This window comes from Haliotis rubra, unplaced genomic scaffold (assembly GCF_003918875.1).
Source record: "Haliotis rubra isolate DU_JTF1 unplaced genomic scaffold, ASM391887v1 Scf85, whole genome shotgun sequence".
In the NCBI taxonomy this organism is placed as follows: Eukaryota; Metazoa; Mollusca; class Gastropoda; order Lepetellida; family Haliotidae; genus Haliotis; species Haliotis rubra.
The window spans coordinates 969,667-992,780 of NW_025767579.1; the positions used below are offsets into that span (position 1 = coordinate 969,667).

Here is a 23,114-nt window from a genome sequence, read left to right on the forward strand (position 1 = left end):
CTGAACAAAATATATGTGTGAATGTATTTTGTAATCTGCAACTGACAATGATACTTCCACGCAAGTTAGGTAATAACAGAAGGGAATCCCAACCATGATTCTCGCTGACTCAGCTCTTAAAGGTAAACTCATCACTGCCTAACACGATATCCCAACCCTAGACGTTGGTCAAAATTGATTTGTGACATTATTAATCGAGTTTCATGTGACGTATGTGTAGTTTCTATCCTAATCAATCATTGATAACACCCGCTGTCACAAAAGTCGGCGTATGAATGATAACGCGTAAGGATTTCTCAATAAAATATCTGGTGTCAAGTAAGGATTTCTCAATACAATATCTGGTGTCAAGTAAAATATATCTTAATAAAATATCTGGTGTCAAGAAATTATTTCTCAATACAATATCTGGTGTCAAGTAATTATTCTTTATACAATATCTGGTGTCAAGTAAGTATTTCTTAATGCAATATCCGGTGTCAAGTAAGTATTTCTTAATACAATATCCGGTGTCAAGTAAGTATTTCTTAATACAATATCTGGTGTCAAGCAAGTATTTCTTAATACAATATCTGGTGTCAAGTAATTATTCTTAATCCAATATTTGGTGTCAAGTAAGTATTTTTTAATACAATATCTGGTGTCAAGTAAGTATTTCTTAATACAATATCCGGTGTCAAGCAAGTATTTCTTAATACAATATCTTGTGTCAAGTAAATATTCTTAATACAATATCCGGTGTCAAGCAAGTATTTCTTAATCCAATATCTTGTGTCAAGTAATTATTCTTAATACAATATCTGGTGTCAAGTAATTATTCTTAATACAATATTTGGTGTTTTTCTTAATACAATATCTGGTGTCAAGGAAGTATTTCTCAATACAACATCCGGTGTTAAGTAAGTCTTTCTTAATACAACATCCGGTGTCAAGTACGTATTTCTTAATACAATATCTGGTGTCAAGTAAGTATTTCTTAATACAATATCTGGTGTCAAGTAAATATTCTTAATCAAATATTTGGTGTCAAGTAAGTATTTTTTAATACAATATCTGGTGTCAAGTAAGTATTTCTTAATACAATATCCGGTGTCAAGCAAGTATTTCTTAATACAATATCTGGTGTCAAGTAAATATTCTTAATACAATATCCGGTGTCAAGCAAGTATTTCTTAATCCGATATCTGGTGTCAAGTAATTATTCTTAATACAATATCTGGTGTCAAGTAATTATTCTTAATACAATATTTGGTGTTTTTCTTAATACAATATCTGGTGTCAAGGAAGTATTTCTCAATACAACAACCGGTGTTAAGTAAGTCTTTCTTAATACAACATCCGGTGTCAAGTACGTATTTCTTAATACAATATCTGGTGTCAAGTAAGTATTTCTTAATACAATATCTGGTGTCAAGTAAATATTTCTTAATACAATATCTGGTGTCAAGTAAGTATTTCTTAATACAATATCTGGTGTCAAGGAAGTATTTCTCAATACAACATCCGGTGTTAAGTAAGTATTTCTTAATACAACATCCGGTGTCAAGTACGTATTTCTTAATACAATATCTGGTGTCAAGTAAGTATTTCTTAATAAAATATCTGGTGTCAAGTAAATATTTCTTAATACAATATCTGGTGTCAAGTAAGTATTTTTTAATACAATATCTGGTGTCAAGTAAGTATTTCTTAATACAATATCCGGTGTCAAGCAAGTATTTCTTAATACAATATCTGGTGTCAAGTAATTATTCTTAATACAATATCTGGTGTCAAGTAATTATTCTTAATACAATATTTGGTGTCAAGTAATTATTTCTTAATACAATATCTGGTGTCAAGTAAGTATTTCCTAATACAATATCTGGTGTCAAGTAAGTATTTTTTAATACAATTATCGGTGTCAAGTGAGTATTTCTTAATACAATATCCGGTGTCAAGTAAGTTTTTCTTAATACAATATCTGGTGTCAAGTAAGTATTTTTTAATACAATATCCGGTGTCAAGTAAGTATTTCTTAATACAATATCCGGTTCAAGTAAGTATTTCTCAATATAATATCTGGTATCAAGTAAGTATTTTTTGATACAATATCTGGTGTCAAGTAAGTATTTCTTAAAACAATATCTGGTGTCAAGTAAGTATTTCTTAATAGAATATCTGGTGTCAAGTAAGTATTTCTTAATACAATATCCGGCGTCCCAACATAAGTATTTCTTAATACAATGCCCAGAGTCCCCAAGGGCAACAATCCCACCTGGATTGCTGGGACGTGAGACCGCGGTCTTATATTAGTATTCCGTTACAAATAGCTGGTTACTAATGTTCTACAGTTCCTTAGTAGCAATAACGTGTAACAAAGCATTGACGTCTTTCATTCCTACATCACGCCATTGCCAGTAGCCTCTTACTCCACCGTGTAGATATGGGGAAGACTCTTCCCCCCGGTTTCTAACCGGTCCAGGTACGTGAAGGGGTTCTGACCCTGAAAAAAGACATGGATGGTTAACGCCGCACTTAGCAATATTCCATCTATATGGCAGTTGTCCGTAAATAATCGAGTCTGGACCAGACAATCCAGCTATCAACACCATGAGCATCGATCTACGCAATATTAGGATATGATGACATGTGTCAACCAAGTCAGTGAGCCTGACCACCTGATCCCGTTAGTCGCCTTTTACGACAAGCATGAGTTACTGAAGATCAATTCTAACCCGGATATTTTTCGTTTCCAGAGCCCGAGGATTTATGGTATGTATCTTTCACACTTTAATAGCAAGGCTGACATTTCATCAGAGCAATTGGCAGAACTATTTTGCGTGGCTAGAAGTAAGACGCCTCTCCACTGCGAGAACATCCCGACTATCGGAACGGTACTGAGAGCAAATATCCTTAAGGAATCTGGCATTCAAACCAACAATCAGATGTTCCAAAAGAAGGCAGATCTCCACACAAAGATACGAGTATTTATATAGAGCTACAATATAAGGTATTATTCTAACCACCCGGGGCGGTGGGGTCTGGGAAAGTTGTTGCCTGTCTGAATCAATATTGAGGAAGTGGGCTGGGTGTAACACCACATTCAACAGTATGACAGTTACATACTGCAAGTCAGCTTTATAATGAGAAAAGTCCGGAGTGAAATGGGGCGGTGGGATAGCCTAGTGGTTAAAGCGTTTGCTTGTCACGCCGAAAGCCCACGTTCGATTCCCCACATGGGCACAACGTGTGAGGCCCATTTCTGGTGTCCCCCGCCGTGATATTGCTGGAATATTGCTAAAAGCGACTTACAACCCAACTCACTCACTCTTACCGCCCGGATGAGACACATCCACACAGCGGAGAAAGAGGATAACTCACGTCATACACGGGCCACATGCCTTGTGTGTCTGGTGAGGCTGCAATAAGGGTGACCCAGCGCTCCCGTAGTGGTCTGAGACGTTCCATGATACATCATCAGATCCTAAAACCGGGAGGATGTGGCCAAACTACACCACACTGACTACACAATCAGAAACGACATTTACAGGAGACTAGAGCGAGCAACCCCCCCTACAACCCCCATGCCGTCACTGCAATGGGCTGTTCGTGACGTGGACCGCCTTTATCGGCAGTCACCGCAACCACAACATCAGCCATCAACTGACTCCAACTCCTGTATGTTGGTCGCCAGGGAAGGAGAAACATGAACTTACACGCTGAGTGTTGACCGGTCCGGGGGCGTCCGCCAGGTCGAAGAACGCACTGTAGCGGGTTCTGGCTAAAACTGTAGCAAGTTCACCGTCCACTGTAACCGTCTTCCCACTCTGAAAGGGAAGATCTTCATCAGAATATACGAGTGATTTCAAAGTCCCGTTCTTGATTCTTTAGGCAGAATACTGGAAGCCAACGAAAGCATAATTCACGAAAGATCAGCAAGAAATCTATATTTAAAGGGGATTAGGTTTGACATTCTTATGTTAGAAACGTACAAACGTTTAAACACAACGTTTCAGTAAGACAGATTGAAAGTTGAATCCTTTAATTCAATCCATCAGTTTATGGTTATGATACCCCCGAATACCAAGTGTTCCAATTCACCATCTGCACTAACAGTGGTCAACAATTCTTTTCACCACTACTATCATGCTCCATCGGGTTCTTCTGTCGTATGCCATGAGGCGACTAACGGGATCGGGTGGTCAGGCTCGCTGATTACGATTACACATTTCATGAAGAGACGGATACTCATGACGTCAGTGACTAGCTTTTCTGTCCCAGGCTTTATAATTTATAGGCGGAAGTTTCAGGTGAAAAATAGCCGCGGAAACAACAAGCAGCCAACTATCTCACATAACTCACCTTAAAGGTCATACTGATGTCCCACCGGAACTCTGACTCATGACCTTTGATGTTGCCTTTGTACGTCACCGAAGCCGGCCCTCTGTTACTTCCGCCTGCCAAACGGTACATCCGGCTGCCCGCGCAAATATACCTTCTTCCCGCTGAGCATTAACAAAAACCGCACTCATTTACAAATTGTGACCGTGCATTGCTATAGGGGGAAGGGGTGTATCTAACAGTAGTTTCTAACCTAACATTAGTTATTGCCACCTCCATCTGATAACACATAGACGTGACCAAAGCGACAAAACCATTCTTCCCATAGTTTTTATAGTAATAAATATGGATCTTCAGTTAAAAATAATACCCAGTATTAACTATCCTCAGAAACAAGTTCCGCTTGGTGTGAAGAGGAACATATTTGGGAAAATTACATGAATTGATCATTGAAGATCAGTGATGACACCAGGTGTTCGCGAAAAGAGTAAGCATATTCTGTCGTTCCGATAGCACCCGTCATTCTCAAAAAGGAAGGGGGTTATCTGAAGCCGCACAGCAAGAAAGAAATTCATGGTACGATTCTGAGTATATTATTTGTGTCAGGAATCACAATCAAAGATGATACAGGTGTTCGTGAAAAGGTGAGCTGCACAATAGTAGACGAAACACTGTTTTGCTATGAACCTTTCTTTACAGGGACATCCGGTAATGATCTCGGTGTTGCAAGTGCATCATGACTGTCGTGTTTACAATACCTAGCCTTCAACACTTCAGTTACTTTGACCACAGTCTGTCAATAGTAATAGTGTGTGGATACTTACCTAACTTTGCCTGATAGGCCTCGCTGACATTGACAGGGCCGACACAAGTCAGGTAGGGAGTGGTGAATCCTGCTTTCTTGGCCGAGGCAAGGAATTCCCCAGGAAGCTGGGATCCAGTCAGACCCAAATCTGTTGGAGATATAACACATCATAACAACTTAACATTCTCGAACACCTCAGCGCGTTACCAGGCAACACTTCTTGTTGCATGTCTCGCGATTTGACTATATATTTCACAGAAAATGTGAACTGTATTGTAAAAGTAATTATATATATATATATATATATATATATATATATATATATATATATATATATATATGTATATATATATATATATATGTATATATATATATATATATATATATATATATATATATATATATATATATGTATATATATATAATAAGTTAAGTTAATACCTGATAACAAATAATAACAACAAATATGTACACAGTCAAGGTTTGTTACACAACGGAAAAGAATAACAAAACTGCCAACAAGTTACAAAAGTTGTAGGGAGTGGTAAAATGGTAGCAGCATATTGTTCAAAACTAAAACATCATAACTGTTGCAGATTCACACACAAGTGGTGAAACTTTTAATTTTAACATTTCAACAGTTTCTAATTCAGTTGCATTGGCATTTTCAAATAGCACAGAATATAGATAATATCGTTTATAATAGTTACATAAATACATGTTACTGCTTAAATCAGGGAAATTTTCACATCGCCGCTTATCCATGCAAACTGTCTGAAATCGCGATTAAACGTCGGTAGCAACTCTACCTTGGCCCGCCGGGAGTCAAGATCTCAGTCTCATAGAGCAAGATCGTCCAGTATAAAATCTTGATGCATTGGAACAAACCCTTCATCAAGAATGGAACGCCGTACGTCAAATTCAACGTCTGCTACATTCGCTATGGAAGACGGTCAGGTGTGTTACTGGAGTTGCCGGAGGTTATACCAGATATTGACATTGTGTTCGCACTGTTCGGCTCAATGTATTTTATGGAAAAATACGATACATTTGACCAGCTCAAAGGATTCAGCACCCATTTTTGCACCACATCAAACTGTGGCACTCTCAATCTAACAGCATACTTCATCAGAAGGTAGGGGCACCACACTTATCATCACATACGCACACAAATTATCTGTCTGGTGCCCAATAGCACGCTTTGGAGAATTTTTTTTCTCTCCCTAAGAGGTGAGCTGAAATTGGGTTTAACGTCGTGCTTGAGAATATTTCGCTCATATGACGATTCCCTAAGATGATTAAATGAACACTTTAGTCTTTATAGTACATTGGAGTCTCACCCCAAGCTTTAAGGTCGCCCTTCATCTCGGGAGGGGCCGGCTTCTCGCTGTACACGTCGTTCAGGTACAATTCGCCATCGGGCTGAAAGATGTTTTTTCAATTTATAAAACAACTTTATTCCTAATGCAGCCATTAAAAATGTCCTAAAACTGTCGAACCTTAATCCTTCCTTGACAAGAGGACAAGTGGCCGAAAACAAGACGATGCTTGTGGACGTAATCAAGTGAATTACGACGCAACAAGATTTTAGCGGACGTACGCTTTATACAGTCGACCTCGGAAGTGTTGAAGGAAGTATGACGATCGTGAATGTCTATCAAAGTATGACAAGTTGTATGATCGTGAGTTGTGAGTTGATTTGAAACTATGGGAGGTGAGTTCCGGAAGTAAGATGGTCGTAAGCTGTTTGTCAAGGCTTGGAAGAAGGACGGTCTTAAATTGATTTAAAGGATAGAGAGAAGGACAGACGTGAGTTGATTTTAAAGTACAGGACTTAGGTCCGTCGTGAGTTGAAACTATCCTTCTTACTTTCAATAACCTGAAGGCTTCGGCGAACGCGTTGGCTTTGTTGGGTACCAAACAAAACACACCATTGGACCTGAAAGACAATTTGGAGATGAGTACATGTATACTAGTATACAAATCGAAGAAGGGGCTGATTGCCTCAGTTGATCATATCGAAAAGACACACATGCAATAATCGCATATATAGCAAACGAACTTGAAATGAATCTCCCTATCTCATACGTGTACTGTATTTTTATTTCGTCCAAACCTTTGTATAGGACACAGTTTTCCAGAGGCTGTTGATTGGCAACATTCAGGTACTCGGGTCCACGGTATATACGACGCATGATCCACAACTTCACATTTATTAGAACTGACCCCAATATGTTTGGGGTATACACTGCTACACAGTTAACTTGACAATGACAAGGCATTCCTAAACCAGCCCTAATATCAAAACTGAAGCATAGGTTGTCTAGACTACGATTCTTTGATCGATCCAGACTGTGATTTGTGGGTAAGGATTCATATGTGTTAAGTATATAGAGATTACAAAACGAGTGAGTGTTGAATATGGAAAATATTCCAAGAAGGTATTGTTGAACGTTTTTATTCACTCACACCTTGAACCCCCAACCCTACCTAGGCTTGTGTTAAGCAGCGTCCCAATGGATCAGGTGGTTTGGCTTCTGACTTTGTTGATTGCCTCTCAACTTCCGTGGATCGATGCTCATGATATACATCACTGGTTTGTCTGGTCCTGACTGGGTCATTTACAACAAAAACATATACATGCCACAGCTACCCTGGTTGTGCTTTTCAAAGACGAGTGTTCGGAACAGTTACGAGTTGTTCAGCTCTTCTGGGACAATCTTTTCCAGCACCATTAGCGTTTTGGAACTGTCAAGGTAATGTTAGTTCTACTCACACAACGATGTCAAAACTCTGATCCTCCAAGTTGGAAATATTCTCGGCGTTGCCTTCGAAGAACTCGGTGTTTTTCTTGTCGTATCCCCATTTGTCGCGGTGGTAGTCCTCCCTGTTCTTACACTCGGTAATCTGAAAGAATTAGTATATATACTTCTCTTCAAAAGTTGAGACTCACTTAAAACACTCACTATGTATTATGTATGTGTGTATATATAGTTACATCGAAGATGGACTTCTCCACTAACTTGGGGGAAACCAACTGCAAACTTTACGCAGATGAATTGCACGAGGATCATGCATCAAATTGCTGAAAAGCATGTGCAAATATCGTGCATGTGAACAGCTGCGTTTTGATGTAAAGTTCTGTCAAGAATTCGCAAATTTTCACTGATTTTTATCATTAACTGAACTCATAACAATAATCTTTTCAACGTTACGAATTTGTTTTACAATACACCAGTTCATGTGTAAACAGTACCTTTTAACAGTATGGACAATTTTGCAAAATTTAGTTTAGAACAGTTGCCTGAAGTAAGTGGCTATATTTACACTAGTGAGTCTAAACTTTTGATGTGACGTATATTATATTTTTGCAGTGCCAAGGGAACTTCCAGTGTGCTTCAATGATCAATCTCAGCAGACTTTAACTAAACAGAAAACTACCCGCCTTAAACGCGTTTTGGCGGTTTAAAGGATCAGATAAAGCACAGTATATACAACACTTTTTCGGATAGGTTTTTCCGGGCTACTTGCACCTATGACCTGTAGTTCAGTCATATTATTGCTGGTTAATTCAAATTGAGAAGAAGGCACAAGATTGTGGGTATTTATTGACCAACAACCCCATTTCTACATTTCCATAAAATAATCGTTCTGCTACATTCAGGGCTATCATACAAGCGGTGAACAAATCCTCAAAACTGAACTCATATACACCAAAACAGAACAAAAATCACCAAAACAGGAAAATATACTTCCAAAACTGCAACAATACCCTCTAAAACGGAAACAAACGCAATGTAATGGAAACTAAGTGTTTGAAATGGAAACAAAACTCGCGCATCAGCTACAAGAGCGACCGAGCGTCCAAAACGGCAGTCATAGCATCCCAAAACGGCATACAAATCATCAAACATGGCGGCGCGGGGAGACGAACAGGCTTTGGTAAATAATGTTTTTCGTCACTATAAGTCTAATCTTGAAAATTTGATATCGGGATGTAGCGCATCAACCCCCAATTGTAGTAAGCTTCAAACCTATGTTCATACATCTCTGTCAGGCTTGCGATTCTGCACAATGTGGTCCCTCGTCCGACTGTAGAGGGTTTGTATTTTGTTGTCGACATGTTGTGCTACTGTTTCTCTTCAGTTTTGTTAATGAAGTATTCTTAGCGTCACATTCAAAGTAAATATATTTTAGTGATTTAAAAAGTTTGCAAAAAGTTTATCATCCTCCATGAATTGCATATCTAGGCGTATGGTAGGCCTGACATTGTACTTACCAGATTTGGGGTTAAATCCATGCCAACAACACTTCCGGTTGGTCCAACCAACTTGCTGAGGATGAAAACGAGGCTGCCAGACCCACAGCCAATGTCAAGGATACGCTTTCCTTCAATGCCTTCAGGAATGATAAGCCCGGAACCGTAATACCTAGAAATCACAATAATCTTTTATATTTAAAGCCATAAATGTCAATCCCATCCGCCGGTACAACAGAGAGGCTTCTACGTCGTTTTAACAATACTTCAGTAATTCCACCAACCAAGACATGAGATACACGCATGCGCCAACCATCAGTTTTGCATTCTGCTATCCATCGGTAATTAGCGAAGATTCATTCCGCTCTTAATTAATTCGACCTGTCAACGGGTTTTTTAATGAAAATATGAAGTAGGCATTACAGGCAGGCAGCCACCTGTGTGCAGTACAAAATCAATTATTCAGGCTAAAATACTCTCTTATTCCCTACGTCAAAGGTTGGTAGAATTCCAGTCAACCTTCATCTTACAGGTACGTGTCGGTTAACTCTACACGGATAAAAATGCCAGGTATCAATAGTATACCTTCCAAAAATCCTCACCTCTGTTTTTCATAAACATAATGATATTACTCATCCCTTCCAGTAGACACCCCTCTAGTTCAGATCATCCAGCTGACGGAATCTGCATGCTTCAAAGACGCAGTTTCAATCATTATATTAAACTGCGGACCTGCTACCCTGGACAATGTCATCTCGCATACCTCCTCATTGTCTCTGGGTGAAGCTCAGCCACGATCTCCTTGATGTCAGGAGTAAGGTCCCAGTCATTGACCTTGCAGATGAAGTCACATTTGATGGCAGTGGAGTTGTAGAAGTCCTTTACGTAGTCGTAAATCTCGGCCATCTTGAATAGTGTGTCCTAAACAGAAGCGTCAGACTGATTGAAAGGTTACACTGTTAGATGCAACGAAATCCACGAATATCCACGAAAAGGTCCAAACCCTCTTTACAGTTTGCAAATTAGTTTTTATTTCACAAGACATGTTTAATCTTGCAAGTCTGTTATACATTTTGCAAAACCTTTAAACCTCGTGCAATGGATAGAGGACGACATATGATTGATGTCCGCAACTGAAGAACGTTGCCCTCACTGTGAAGACATTTAGTTCAAAGCATATGCACAAGACTGACTTACTGAGTTTGGTTTTTACGCCGCTTTTAGCAATATTCCAGCAACATCATGGCGGGGGACACCAGAAATGGGCTTCACACATTGTACCCATGTGGGGATTCGAATCCGGGTCCTCGGCGTGACGAGCCAACGCTTTAACCATTAGGCTACCCCACCGCCCCATATGCACAAGAGAAATACACAATACAAATTAAGTTTAGAGTTTGTGTGTAAGACCTATTGAATTATTACTGTGACGTTATAAGTTTGTCTCACGAAAAGGAGATGGGCAAGGGAGGTAATTTGCGCAAACTACTCCAGTCAAAGATGACACAACACAGTAGTGATGTTTTAATTTTATAAACATCTCGTTACAGGTTGCAGGATGCACAGTCCTGAAGACAGCTAAAACACAACCCAAAGATTGGATGGGGATATTGTCACTTCAACATTACAGGCAGAAAGAAGGAAGACTGTAAAATAATTTTCATCCGGTGCAGCCATTTTGGAAGAGTAGCGAGAACAGCTGAATACAGCCAAAGGATAACGTGTGCTGCCCAGTACAGAGGTACATAGTGGCCAGTGAGCACAGCTTGGATGGAGATGTTGTCAAACCAGCAGTGCAGGCAGAAAGAGGGACGCTTGTAAAATAATTTACATCCGGTGCAGTCATGAAGGGAGCCGAAAAGTAGCGAGAATAGCCGAAGACTGCCAAAGGATAACATGTATTGCCCAGTTGAGAGGGCCATAGTGGTCATTGAGCAGACTGCAAGACTGAACTGATTCCAGATGGCACTGACTGAGTGGATGCATATGGTTGGGAACAGACATAATCATACAGCCAATTTTAATTTAGCATAAAATGTTGTTGTTAACAACAAAAATGAACATAAAATTAAATATGGAGTTCAGTAATGAACTGGAAGTAATGAACTGGAACCCATAGTTCATATGTGTTTGGAATTATTTTTCTGATTAGGTCTGCCTGTCAGGAGAACCCAAAGTGATCTTGGAATTAGGTCAAGCACTCCTATTCAGAAAATTAATTCCAAACACACATATGAACTTTGAGTGTGGCTCGGTGGTATTATCAACGTTAAAAACGTTACTTCAGACTGACGGTAAGTTAAAGCTTGGGGAGTGCTCGAAGAGCGCCAGCTTCCAAGCATATCTCGCCCATATTAATATTATACCAAGACCAATGGTTGTTTGAAGATCACATTGTCACCCTGGGTGGTGGCTGCATGTATTCGTCTGGACAGTTTTATAGTGCATTACACAGAGGAGTACTTACTCGAAGTCGACCTTGCAACTTCCTCTTGACACTGAGAGTGAAGAAGGGAGACAATCCCTGACACAACATTGCGAACATACAAAATCACCAAAGTGACATAAGCCTAACACCCTCGTCCACATGTTAGTACAGGTTTAAGGCCTGACCATTGTATAGTACTGACAAACCAAGGAACATAATCAGGACGAATCTGGATTCGAACCCCGGATCGTACCTTTCTGAAATATACCGTCTAACAGGGTCGACCGGAACAACGGAGTTATTTTTTCCGCCCAAATGAAAATGACACAGACCTTTAAAAGTATCTGAAATAATGCTTTAAATTTAAGAATGTTATCTATCCATGATGTCTCGACTCTCACTAAAGTGAGATCACAACGACCTTTCCCGAACTTGACCGACAAGTGTAGACTCACATCTAGTCTCTGAAATGAAAATATTTCACAGAAAAAGGTTTTGAAGTGTTTTAATAAAATAAAACAATTAGAAACCAAAAGACTATCTTTATTTGAATAAAATACAGTTAAACCTGCCAACACCTGTCTAATCCGACACACTGTCAAAACTGTCATACAATTTTGGTCCCTCCATTTTACAACGATCTTATGATCATTAATCATTGTCTAATCCGGCACCTGTCTATTCCGTCTTCCGGCACGACTTACCAATCACTTTATGTGTCATGATTGCTAGACCAGCTAAGCGGGCACGTTTGGAGTTAGTACTTGTTCAAAACATTCAGCTTATCAGTGACTTTGATACTCTCCCTCGGTCTTCACAAAAAGAAGTTGCAGTTTAATTTCAAATTGGCAGGCAAACTGTTTCGGACATTTTGAAAAATGATCGTCATTGTCTAATCCGGCACCTAAACCGGCATTTTATTTCGGTCCCGTGGGGTGCCGGTGTAGACGGGTTTTACTGTACAGTAATCTAGACCTGCTAACTGTTATAACCTGCATGGAATGTCTTGGTTATATATACTTCCCAAGGTCTGTAGGCCAGACCACAGCCAAACTCACTTGCCTAAGGTGAGACCAAATGTATCACATGTGCTTCGTTGTGGGACAGGACTGAAGTCCTAGAAACTCTCAGGAGTAAAGCTGCCAAACATGGTCACCCATCCCAGAACTCTCCGCGCCCAACGTTGCTTAGCTTCAACCGATTTGTAATCTGAGCTCTATGGACATGACCACACACCACCACTAGTGATCTGATTTAAATGAGAGTGGGATGGGTATCTTAATTAATTCTGTACTCGTTTGTACGGGCAAAACGCGACAATGTCCGCACAAGGCATCCATAGGTTACAAGTGTGCATACAAATGCAATCACTGTTTATCTAAGAAAAAATAATGTCCTTGGCCTGGTGTGCTGAATAACCATGAGTGACTTCACATTGTACAGGTATTGTATTACATGCACAGGTGTACCTGGATGTGGTACAGTGACTGCACATTGTGCAGGTAGTGTGGGGAGGAGTGAGAGAACAGGACGGACAATTCTTGACCCCTTATCAAATCTGACCGTAGTAAAGATTACTGAACCATACTGAACATTTATTCTTAGGGGTCTCAGGCCAGGTTTGAGTGACATCAATACCACTACCTTGACGTCATCAACCGACGACAAGTAAACACGGGGCTTATACAGAATGCAGTAGTATTTTTTGTAGTGTATGCAATTTACCTGTTGTGAATACATGAAGAGAACTTCACTGTTACAAAACTAATACGTACAGGCAACTGCTGTATACTGAAGTACATACTTTGTATACATTGGCACACATATACGAGTTTGTAAGGTGCAGTAGAGGTTTACTAGCCTAAGCGACAAACCCCTCATTTATCCGGAAATCTCTGCAAAACCAGTCTGCAGCATGCGAATGAATTAAGGAATCATCATCATCTAATAGTAATTATACTAAGAGTTCGTGAAAGCGTGAGCCCATCTAACTTGACGGAGTTTACTCTTCACAAAAACACTTTCAAATATTCTCCACAGGTCAACCACGAAAAGGTTTTATTGAGGACTTTCATGTTGTTACCATGAATCATAAACCTCCAGTGACGTCACTCTATTGTCTCGCCAGTTCTCCTTTTACTGAGTAAACCTCTACAGGCAGTTTCACGGGCATTCTCCGTGACATCCCGTTGATTTTCTGAGGAATAGCCCTTGACTTTGAATTATTACCTGTTTTGAACATTGATATAACTTTGTCTTGCTATCACTGAACACGTTCGTAAAATATCACATTATTGAAAACTTCCAATATATAGTGCCGATACCTGGTTTCGAATCTTCAGCCCTTCGCTTACTTGTATACTCCACTAGGCTACGAAGGATCGTCTGAGAAGAATGAGATTGTTTGTTAGTATGAACCACGTGTTCCTCACAAGACTGGTAGTGCGAGCAGAGCACGTGCAAGGCAAGGTGTCGGCTTGCATCCAAGTTGATTTCAACAGTAAATGCCAAATATCTAAATAATATCTAAAGTATATCTTCGGTCGGTTCAAGTTGGATCAAAACTTCCTCCTCGGTTTTGTTTGAAAAAGTAAGCCCTTGGCCTTGGGAAATCGGGTCGGGCTCATGGAGCCCTTTAAAAAATGAAAAGAGCATACTTGAGTATAGCTCAAAAGTGAAATGTAAACACAAAAGGTTACATAACTTTGTGTTCATTACTTACGGGCACAGCTGGTAGGAATCGTCCTGTCGGAGGAGTGTATCTCGGAGATTAGCTTTGGACTTTTACCAATTCCGCCATTGGTCACCACTCGTCCCACTATCATTAAACCAATCAGAATGCGCGTAAGGGTTGAGGTGCTTCGTTCAAAATAATCCCCAATACTTAAATGCGTTATGGCAGTATGTGATCGTTTAAAAAAATCGCGAATAACTTAAGTCGCATTGACATAACCAACAGACCTGTGCTGCAAAAATTGCAGTTGTTAATAGAGATAGGGCCATGCTCAGTGAGAGATTCAGATCCACATACGTGCGTTTGTTTACATAACTGTCTCCATGTTTCCAATTGAGTACTTTCTTTGACAATATTTGACGTTCCACATATATTTCACATCCATGTAATAAGAAACTATACTGTACACATTTTCAAATCTCTTTAAAACGTCTTGGTTTTTAAGATAACTGAATTAAAAAAGATGAAGATATTAATTCCACAATTATTGTTTAGAGTTAATGTATACCAATAGCTGCTTTGATTTATCAAATTATTAAAACAGACATACTGTTAGCTTACCTTTGAAGCTTTGCTCATGTAGCACGCTAGTGTCTACTTATATCACTGAGTTCTTCGTTTTGTTCTGGGGAATAATAAGGCAATCTATCTATTGTCTTTCAGTTATGCTCAGATTCTGGTTCTCAGTCCATGTCAAAGGGCTTTAGGACTTCCCTTTTGCATTGCAACTTCTCCTAGTTGTCTTACATCTTTTCACTTTTTGTGCATTACTTTTGCATACCCATTTGCATATTCCCACATGAAAGGCCGCATATCCTTTAATCATTAACCTAGAAAACCTAGATGAAAAGCTGATTTTGTTTGACCAAAATGGGACTATCTCCCAAGGTTGACAATCGAGATGATTTTAAATCTTAGGTCCATGGAATGGTAACACAGGAAGGAACTATTGTGAAAACAGAGCCTGAGGTGAACGGCCCTACTGAGCCGATAGTCTTGAACCTTCGGCGCCACCTTTTGCATCGTGTACTATACTGAGTCAAAAAAAGAAACTTCACATTCTTTCTTCAGGGCACTATAAAAGAACAAGAGATGGTAGGATTGTTAAATTGTTATTATTTCATTGCTGAAATCTGTGTGATGTACTCGATACACTGACAGTGCCATAATCAGTTCCAAAACATGGGTATACAGAATGTCAAGTCACAAGGATAAAAATGCGAAATTTCTCAGTTCAATATCGTGTATGGCCGCCCCGCGCATTCACCACTGCCAAACACCGTCTCCTCATCGACTGCCTGATGCTTGTGAACACGTGGTTGGGGATTCTGCGCCATTGCTCTTGCAAGGTAGCGCCAAGTTCCTGCAAATTCTGAGGTTGGTTCCTAAGATCACGGAAGCCTTCTCCCAAGTGCATCCCATTTGGATTAAGGTCAGGGGACCTCGATGGCCAGTCCATGATGTTGATTCCAGCGTTTTGAAGGAAATTTCGTGTCAATATCGCGGTATGCGGCCGAGCATTATCATGCTGGAACTGTAGACCTGGGCCATGAGCCGCCATGAAAGGAACGAGTTCAGGGGTGAGCACCTGGTCGCGGTAAGCAGCAGCTGTGAGGTTTCCACGGATGACCAGAAGTCGGGAACGGTTGTTCCCACAGAAAGCACCCCACATCATGCAACTTCCGCCCCGGAATCTGTCGACTTCCTGTACACAACATTGGGCATACCGTTCACGACGTCGTCTCCAGACTCTATGCCTGCCGTCCGCGAATCTGAGGGTTAACCTGGATTCATCGGTAAAGACGACTCGATTCCAGTCTCTCTGGGTCCATCGGAGGTGACGTTGGGCCCACAGCAGACGTTGACGTTGACGAAACGGCGTCAATATTGGCCCACGATATGGACGTCGAGAATGGAGATTGGCAGCCCGCAACCGATTTCGAATGGTCTGTGAGGACAGTCGACCTCTAAACATCTCAGCCCTGGTTCGTGTAGCCGGCAGAAATCTGTCACGTAGGTGACGTAGGACGATTTGACGGTCTTCTGCTCGTGACGTCACACGTGGACGACCCGACCTTGGGCGATCAGAAGTGGTGCCAGTTTGTTGTAGACGACCTCGCAAGTCATACACAGTAACGACGGCTGCATCCCATTGCTCTTGGCGACGTCAATAACTGATCTTCCCGCTTGCAACATGCCAGCGGCGGCACGTTCACATTGCACATTTGACAATCGTGGCATTTCAAGTACCGTTACAACTGTGGTTTAAAAGTGTTTTTTCAATTCTTGAGGCCAATGCAAACACGTGCATATGAAGAAAACTTCGATGCGAAGATCACGTGATCGACTGCACGTGCAAAACCTGATTTGGCACTAACGTCATTTGCACGACGAATGGATGGGTTTGAGTGGGTTTTGCTAACGTTTTTCGAGAGTCGAAAGATAGGGATCCCATTTCGGATACATAGATGTATCATCAGAGAAAGATTATTCATTATTTTTCAAATTACATTTTGTGAAGTTTCTTTTTGACTCAGTATATATACCATCACTTTCCGAAGATATCATTTTTTAAGAGGAGAGTCAAAATACGAAGTTCAATGTCTCCTAAAGTCCGGGATGCATTCTCCAGATGTGATTCTGAAGGCTGTAAGAAAGTCTTTGAAGGGAGAGACCACATTGGTTGGCATGAAACTTGGGCACACTGCCAAAATGAAAGATGTGGGAAAATCTTAAGCCTGAACTGAAGAGCCTTGCTGTCCACCAGTATGAGACCATCTTAGACTTTGATGAGCTCTGGTTATGTGGAGGGAAGTTGAGTTTGATATAAAGACTCACACTGGAAACAAGACAGTTACCATCAAGATGGCCACATCCTCTTATCCGTCTACTGCATCTGCTACTAACGAAGATGGACCTTAAAGATATGATGATGGAAATCAATACAGAGCTATGCGATCTAAAGGAGCAATGTCAACATTCAGCTCAAGTATTTGCATATACAGTGCCTTTTAGAATGTGGTCAAATGTTCTGTATGTTATATTTGGTAAAGTACAGATTCAAGTACTTTTGTTGGGTTGAGTCCTATCCGGGATTCGAAACACACCCTCAGAGTCAGGCACCTAATCGCAGCAAACCAAGTCAGCCGCATAACCCACTCAGCTACCACAAAAATGGAAGTCGGACAACAGGTTCTCAAGGGAAAACAAGCAGTGTGCGAAACGGAATGGACCATCGTTCCACCCACCTCAGACAAAGCAATCCAGCAGCCAGGAGATACCTTCTTAGCCACAAGCTTCATATGTGCCATAGCTCACTCTACCATCGCAACCTCAAGAAAGACACAGCCACAATCACAGGAACATGTATATTGTTATCGCCGTGGCTACCCCGGACATATTGCTGCTGGGTGAAGAGTGATACTGGGCCATCTGCGTCGCCCTTGAAACTTAGCCAGGCCATTCGAAGGGGCAACCATTAGGGTTTATTGGGCGCCCCAGGTATAAAGAGAAGTAGTAGATATAATGACAGTCCGAGATCAAGTCCAACAAAAGCCTCTGTAAAGCTTTATTTCACAAATAAAGCTTTGGTTAGGCCCTTAGACCTCGCCCCAGTATATCTACTACTTTTGAACCCCCAGTTAACTTCCCGGCCACGCGTAACACTATTGTGCCGCTATGTCGCGTTTACAGGAGGTAACATTGTACCGTACGGTATGATCAATAATTCCTCTCTAACGAACCCTCTCCCTGGCCCATCTCTCAAGTAGTACAAGTTCGGCTCGTCGGCTTTGATGTCCACTTTATCTATATTGTAAGTTTTGACTGACCATATCGGATCGGTGGCTCGCTTACGACTATCCCCTTCGTGTTCCCCCGGCTGGTAGAGGTACCTCACGGGGGCCCTTTCGGGTATCTGTTTCTCCTTCCCACGCAATGGTGCAGCCGACTCTGGCACTATTGATTTTAGTTTGATAGCGTCGGCTGGTTTCTTGCCGGTGAGACGGGTGATTTCGTGGTTGATGGCCGACACCACCTGGGGTAACCGCGCTACCCATTCAGTCGATCGTTTCCCTGGGTTGGTCATCTCTCTCGCATACTGATGCCCAAATAAGCGCTCTGCCAAAGTCCGATTGAATCTCTCAACTATGGCTTGGCTGCGATGAGCCCCGGCAGCACCACGCCTGACCTTGGTATCGTGTTTGTCTAGCAGTTGTGACACGGCACCCATGAACTCCCGCCCGGGGTCGACTTGCAGCTCTGTGGGTCACGTCAGCGGACTGCGTTTGTACATGGGTTCGAATCCGCGGGCTACCTGGGCCGAGTCTTTCGCGGTCAAGGGTTCGGCTTCCTTGTAGCGACTGGCAACGTCCATGACGGTTAGGGCATACTTGTACTTCTTATCGTGGGGTAGGAATAGGAGGTCGGCCTGGTGAACGCTATTGGGTATGTTAATACAGAACTTCCTTCTAGGCACATAGCGTGGTGCCGGTAAATAGATCTGCCACAGGGCTTGTTTTTCAAGCCATGCTTTGGCCTCGTTTGGGGGTACTCGCGCCATTTTAGCCAGCTTATGTACGGCGCTAGCTCCTTTCCAGTACCCACGCGGGCTGTAGTAAATAGCCTCAAACTTTCTTTGGTTCCGTGACATGTCGCCCCGATAAATATACACCTATGTTCTTGGTTCAATTTTCTCATGCCAGTACGTGTACGTGTTATCCAACGCTTAGTGTCCATCGGCGACAGGGACGTCTTGTTTATAGTCAGTCCGTATATCCTATGCCAATCACTTCTAAGTGTGTTCATTTTATGTCTAAAGGTACGGGTCTTGAACAGGGCTTCCTTGAATCTGGCGTGTTTGATGTGTTGTTTCACCACGTACTTCTTAACACCCTTCGCCTTCCGGATCTCACCATTGTCGGCCTTCAGGATGGAGTACATCTTAGGCCTCAAACCTATGTACTCAGCTATGGGCGTGCCAGCACACTCGTCCTTCATCTTACCTAGGACCTTTTTATTTTCCGTGCTGTGTATGGCATGGTCCTTGGGGTAGTCGCTGGTGTCATACAAATCGAGGCGGTTTTTCATGTCCTCATACACGTCCTCGGTTCGAATCTCCATCATCAGGGAATCCGTGTCAGTGTACAGCACTTCACACCTGTTGCCGTACTGTTTCTTGAGCTCGTTGTAGTAAAAGTCGTTCATCAGGTGTTTGGATAAATCGAGGATGCTCATCCCCACGTAAACAGGCCGGTTGAATTTGATGTGGCTTTTCTTCATGTGTAGGGCAACCAGATCGTCGGTGAATATCTTGCTCCGGTTGAATGCCGGGCTGGCTATCAGTCTCCTGAGCTTGTCTTCCTCATTCGACCGAACCAGCTTCACGGTCACGTGTTTCCTCAGGTTCTCCATAGTCTTACCAAACACCGAGTTGTTCATGAGCTTGTAGAGGTTTTTCTCAAAGTCACTGGTGGCAAGCTTTCGCAGGTCTGTGTTCATTCTGATGTAGGGCTCCATCCAGGGGCCCTGGTTGAACACGAGCACCCTGTGTATTTTGGTCAGCCTCATACCCAATGACAGGTACAGCTGTAGGTTGCGATAGTGAAAGATGTACTTGGTCTTATTCATTAAGTTGGGCACGAGTTTTTCAACGTCTGCCACCCGCCCACCTAGCAAGTTATGTTGGTACTCAGACATCCAGTCTGGGTTAACCTTCATACGTTCTGGGGCCAGGGGGTAGCTGTTGTGTGATGTGTGTAATGCCTTGGGGTATTCCAATTCCACCTCGAGGATATAGCCTCTGCTCGAATCGTCGGCGATGCTCATAACATCAATCTCGTGCTATGCCCATTCGAACCCCCTGTGGGTAGATACTGGTTCATGGCCCAGCCGTACAGGTTGTTGGCGTCGAGGTAGAGAATATGATTGGTTGGCTTGCTCGGGTCGTTGCCCTTCACGTATTGATTATTTGCTTTCGCGTATCGTTTGGTAGCCATGGAAATCCCATTTCGTAATCGGTGAGCAATTCCAACTTGACTCCCGTCTTTTTCAGCAAGGCATCCCACGACAGACCTGGGCTGGTGTAGTACCATGCGGGGTTGAGTTGATACTGCTTAAAACACGTCCTTCTAAACGTCTCAAACACGTCGGCTAGCAGCAGTACATCTGTCCTCAAGTACAGGTTGTGATAGTCACCCAGATTCTTACAGCCGAGTTTATTCCATACGTTAATCGCGTGCGAGTAATCGTCTTGGGTGATTGTCGAGTCGATCAGGTTGCTGTAAAATTCTCTGATGGGGGGTAGTCGGGCCTCGGCGAACTTGACCCAGCCATCCATGTACTCGTAGGGGTACACACCCTTCCTCATCAGCAGGGGTCGAGTCTCGGCGTCGGTGTATCGGTCGGTGATGGGGAAGGTATCGTTGGCCTTGACCAGACTGTCGAGTGACGACAGGAGGAACTGAACCGAGTCGATGAACCTCAGGCCATTCAAGCTGAAGGAGATGTATCTCTCCTTGTTGTTGGGGATGCACGTCAGGTTGCCGTCGACTTTCGCGATGGCCTGCATGATCAAGTGAGAGTCATACCCTCTCAAGTTGTGGAAGACCACGGGGATGTTTATTGTCTTGGGGGTGATTCTAAGCTTGAGGTTACACGCGTCGTGAGCGGTGCCTCTATACTTGCCAGTGACGTGGCAGTGATCTCTCACTGAATCACCGTTCAGTGGTGAGTCACACACATGGCAGTGAGTGCTGCAGGCGTGAGCTAGCCGGTCGGCTTGAGTCATACGCATGGGAGCGACAGTGTAAAGTGTATTCCTAATACTTTTCTCTTCCTCCTGCAAACACTTTAGAAACTTTTCAGCCGCGTCGGGACCCCTGTACACTACCGGAGCTTTCGTTTCCCCATCACATCGGACGACCAAGTATCCAAACCCACAGGCCTCGTGCTCCTGTGTTTTTTGTGTGTTGGGGTACCCCAAGCCTCAACGGGTTTGACCAAGGCTTCGAAGTCGGCGTAGATGACATAAGGCAAGGACATCTGGTTCTTGTGGTTGGCGAATGTTAGGATATTGTCGCCTTCCTTAGGCATGTCGACTCGTATGGCAGTCTGCCCCACACCTTGGCAATCCCCCCGTGTGATTCCAGCAGGTCGGGTCGGCTGAAACCGTGCAGGCATCGTACACAAAAGTGTTTTTTCCCGTCGTGTTTCGACTGGTCGTGCAACAGCCTGCTGAGGTGTTTTATCCACGTGTAGTGATACTTATCTCCTCGCTGGATCATGAATATATTGATAACGCGGTTGGGTCCCCCCAACATTGGACTAGAGGCTTGATATCAACGATGTCTATGTTCCTATCAACATACATGCGCCAGCCTCTCAAATAGTTACCTACAGTGCGCTCAGTGCGCATGAACTCTAGGTCAATAGCTCTATTCTGTCGTAATAGTTCTACAAGCTGTGGTTTCCTCATACGGGAATAACCTATTAACCCCAAATCGCGTGCCTCCTCTTTGAGTTGTTTTACAGTGTGGGGCTTTGCTACGGGGTCATTTAATAATGTGACTAACCTGGCTCTCCCCAGGCGGGAATAACCCATCAACCCTAGCTCTTTTGCTCGGAGTTTTAGTTGTTTTACCGTGGGAGGGGGTTGTATGTTAAGTAATCTCAACAACTGTGGTTTGGTCATTCTAGAGGTAACTCCTCCAACCTTGATAAAAAATAAAGGCGCTATTAAACTCTTAGTAAATATCTAGATAGACCTTATCGATTATACCCTCGACCCACCCGGAACATACGCAGCATAGTAGGGTGTTTTGTATTATTTGCAACGAGTCGTCAACAAGTATATCTATCTCCCCATGCACATCTACTCGTCCACCATCAAAGTAATTCCAAGTGTGCCCAGCCCACGTCACATCAAACCCTACTTTCACCATGATTGTAAACGAGCACCCCTTATATAGTTCGCTAACAATCATGGGTTTGAGGACACTGATATCTATACTTTCCCCCACATCCATCTGCCAGCTTCTCAGGCAACGACTTTCCCTAGGCTCAACTTCCACGAACATTGTTATACCTAGGTGTGCACAGTCTCTAATTTGGCCACTACACTGCTATCCTGAGGAGGCGCCTACGTTCTTTTCTGTAGTCCTTTTTCATCTCGTAGATAAGATGATGCCTGAATACGTTTGCCCCGTGAGCTTTGCATAGGCAGTAGTGCCCTTTCACCCCGATACCACACACAGAATACGTGTAGTTGATACTCTTTATATGAAATCAACAGTACCCCTCAGTCCTGCAGCTCCTACCACAGGCCTCGGTCTTCCCCATAAGTATGTACTGACATCGGTACGGGGCAGGTCTCATCTTTGGTATACTCATATGAGCACTTAGTCTAATTGTTTTGCAACCAAAGCAGTCGCTGCTAGGCCCAGCGCGATAAAGACCAGTTCCCGGTCCATTTGCCCCGGGGATGGTGTGTAGTACTGAGCGAGTGTGGGCTTATGGAGTGGTTCTAGCTGTTTACCGGTTAGTAGGTAGTATTCTCTCGCTGCCTCGT

The 23,114-nt window shown here is 42.5% G+C and overlaps 2 protein-coding genes across 3 annotated transcripts in view; both read right to left on the bottom strand.

The window, feature by feature from the left end:
- LOC124262718 (arsenite methyltransferase-like) overlaps nucleotides 1-14,649 on the bottom strand; it is a 42,144-nt gene extending 27,495 nt beyond the window's left edge. The window contains exons 1-2 of one of the 2 annotated variants that reach the window (XM_046697253.1): nucleotides 14,537-14,618; nucleotides 12,270-12,278 (exon numbers count right to left, since the gene is read on the bottom strand). The gene's annotated coding sequence lies outside the window, so the exon portion shown is untranslated. Of the gene's footprint in view, nucleotides 1-12,269; nucleotides 12,279-14,536 lie in introns of both variants that reach the window. The other variant, XM_046697252.1, reaches the window with a different exon arrangement.
- On the bottom strand, nucleotides 1,871-12,206 carry LOC124262717 (arsenite methyltransferase-like). The gene is made up of 10 exons (XM_046697251.1): nucleotides 11,854-12,206; nucleotides 10,150-10,307; nucleotides 9,408-9,558; nucleotides 7,905-8,035; nucleotides 6,998-7,067; nucleotides 6,469-6,550; nucleotides 5,148-5,276; nucleotides 4,345-4,487; nucleotides 3,699-3,809; nucleotides 1,871-2,485 (listed from the first exon to the last, which is right to left on the bottom strand). Exons 1-10 carry the CDS (start codon nucleotides 11,929-11,931, stop codon nucleotides 2,408-2,410), a joined length of 1,131 nt encoding a protein of 376 aa, XP_046553207.1. The 5' UTR covers nucleotides 11,932-12,206; the 3' UTR covers nucleotides 1,871-2,407.
- Nucleotides 14,650-23,114: the final 8,465 nt, after the last annotated feature.

Excerpts from the sequence above, each read along its gene's own strand:
- LOC124262717 (XM_046697251.1), bottom strand. The coding sequence starts at position 11,931 with ATGTTCGCAATGTTGTGTCAGGGATTGTCTCCCTTCTTCACTCTCAGT. Across the intron at positions 10,308-11,853 it reads AGTTGCAAGGTCGACTTCGA|GACACACTATTCAAGATGGC; the intron begins GTAAGTACTCCT and ends GCTTCTGTTTAG. Across the intron at positions 6,551-6,997 it reads AAGCCTTCAGGTTATTGAAA|CCCGATGGCGAATTGTACCT; the intron begins GTAAGAAGGATA and ends AACATCTTTCAG.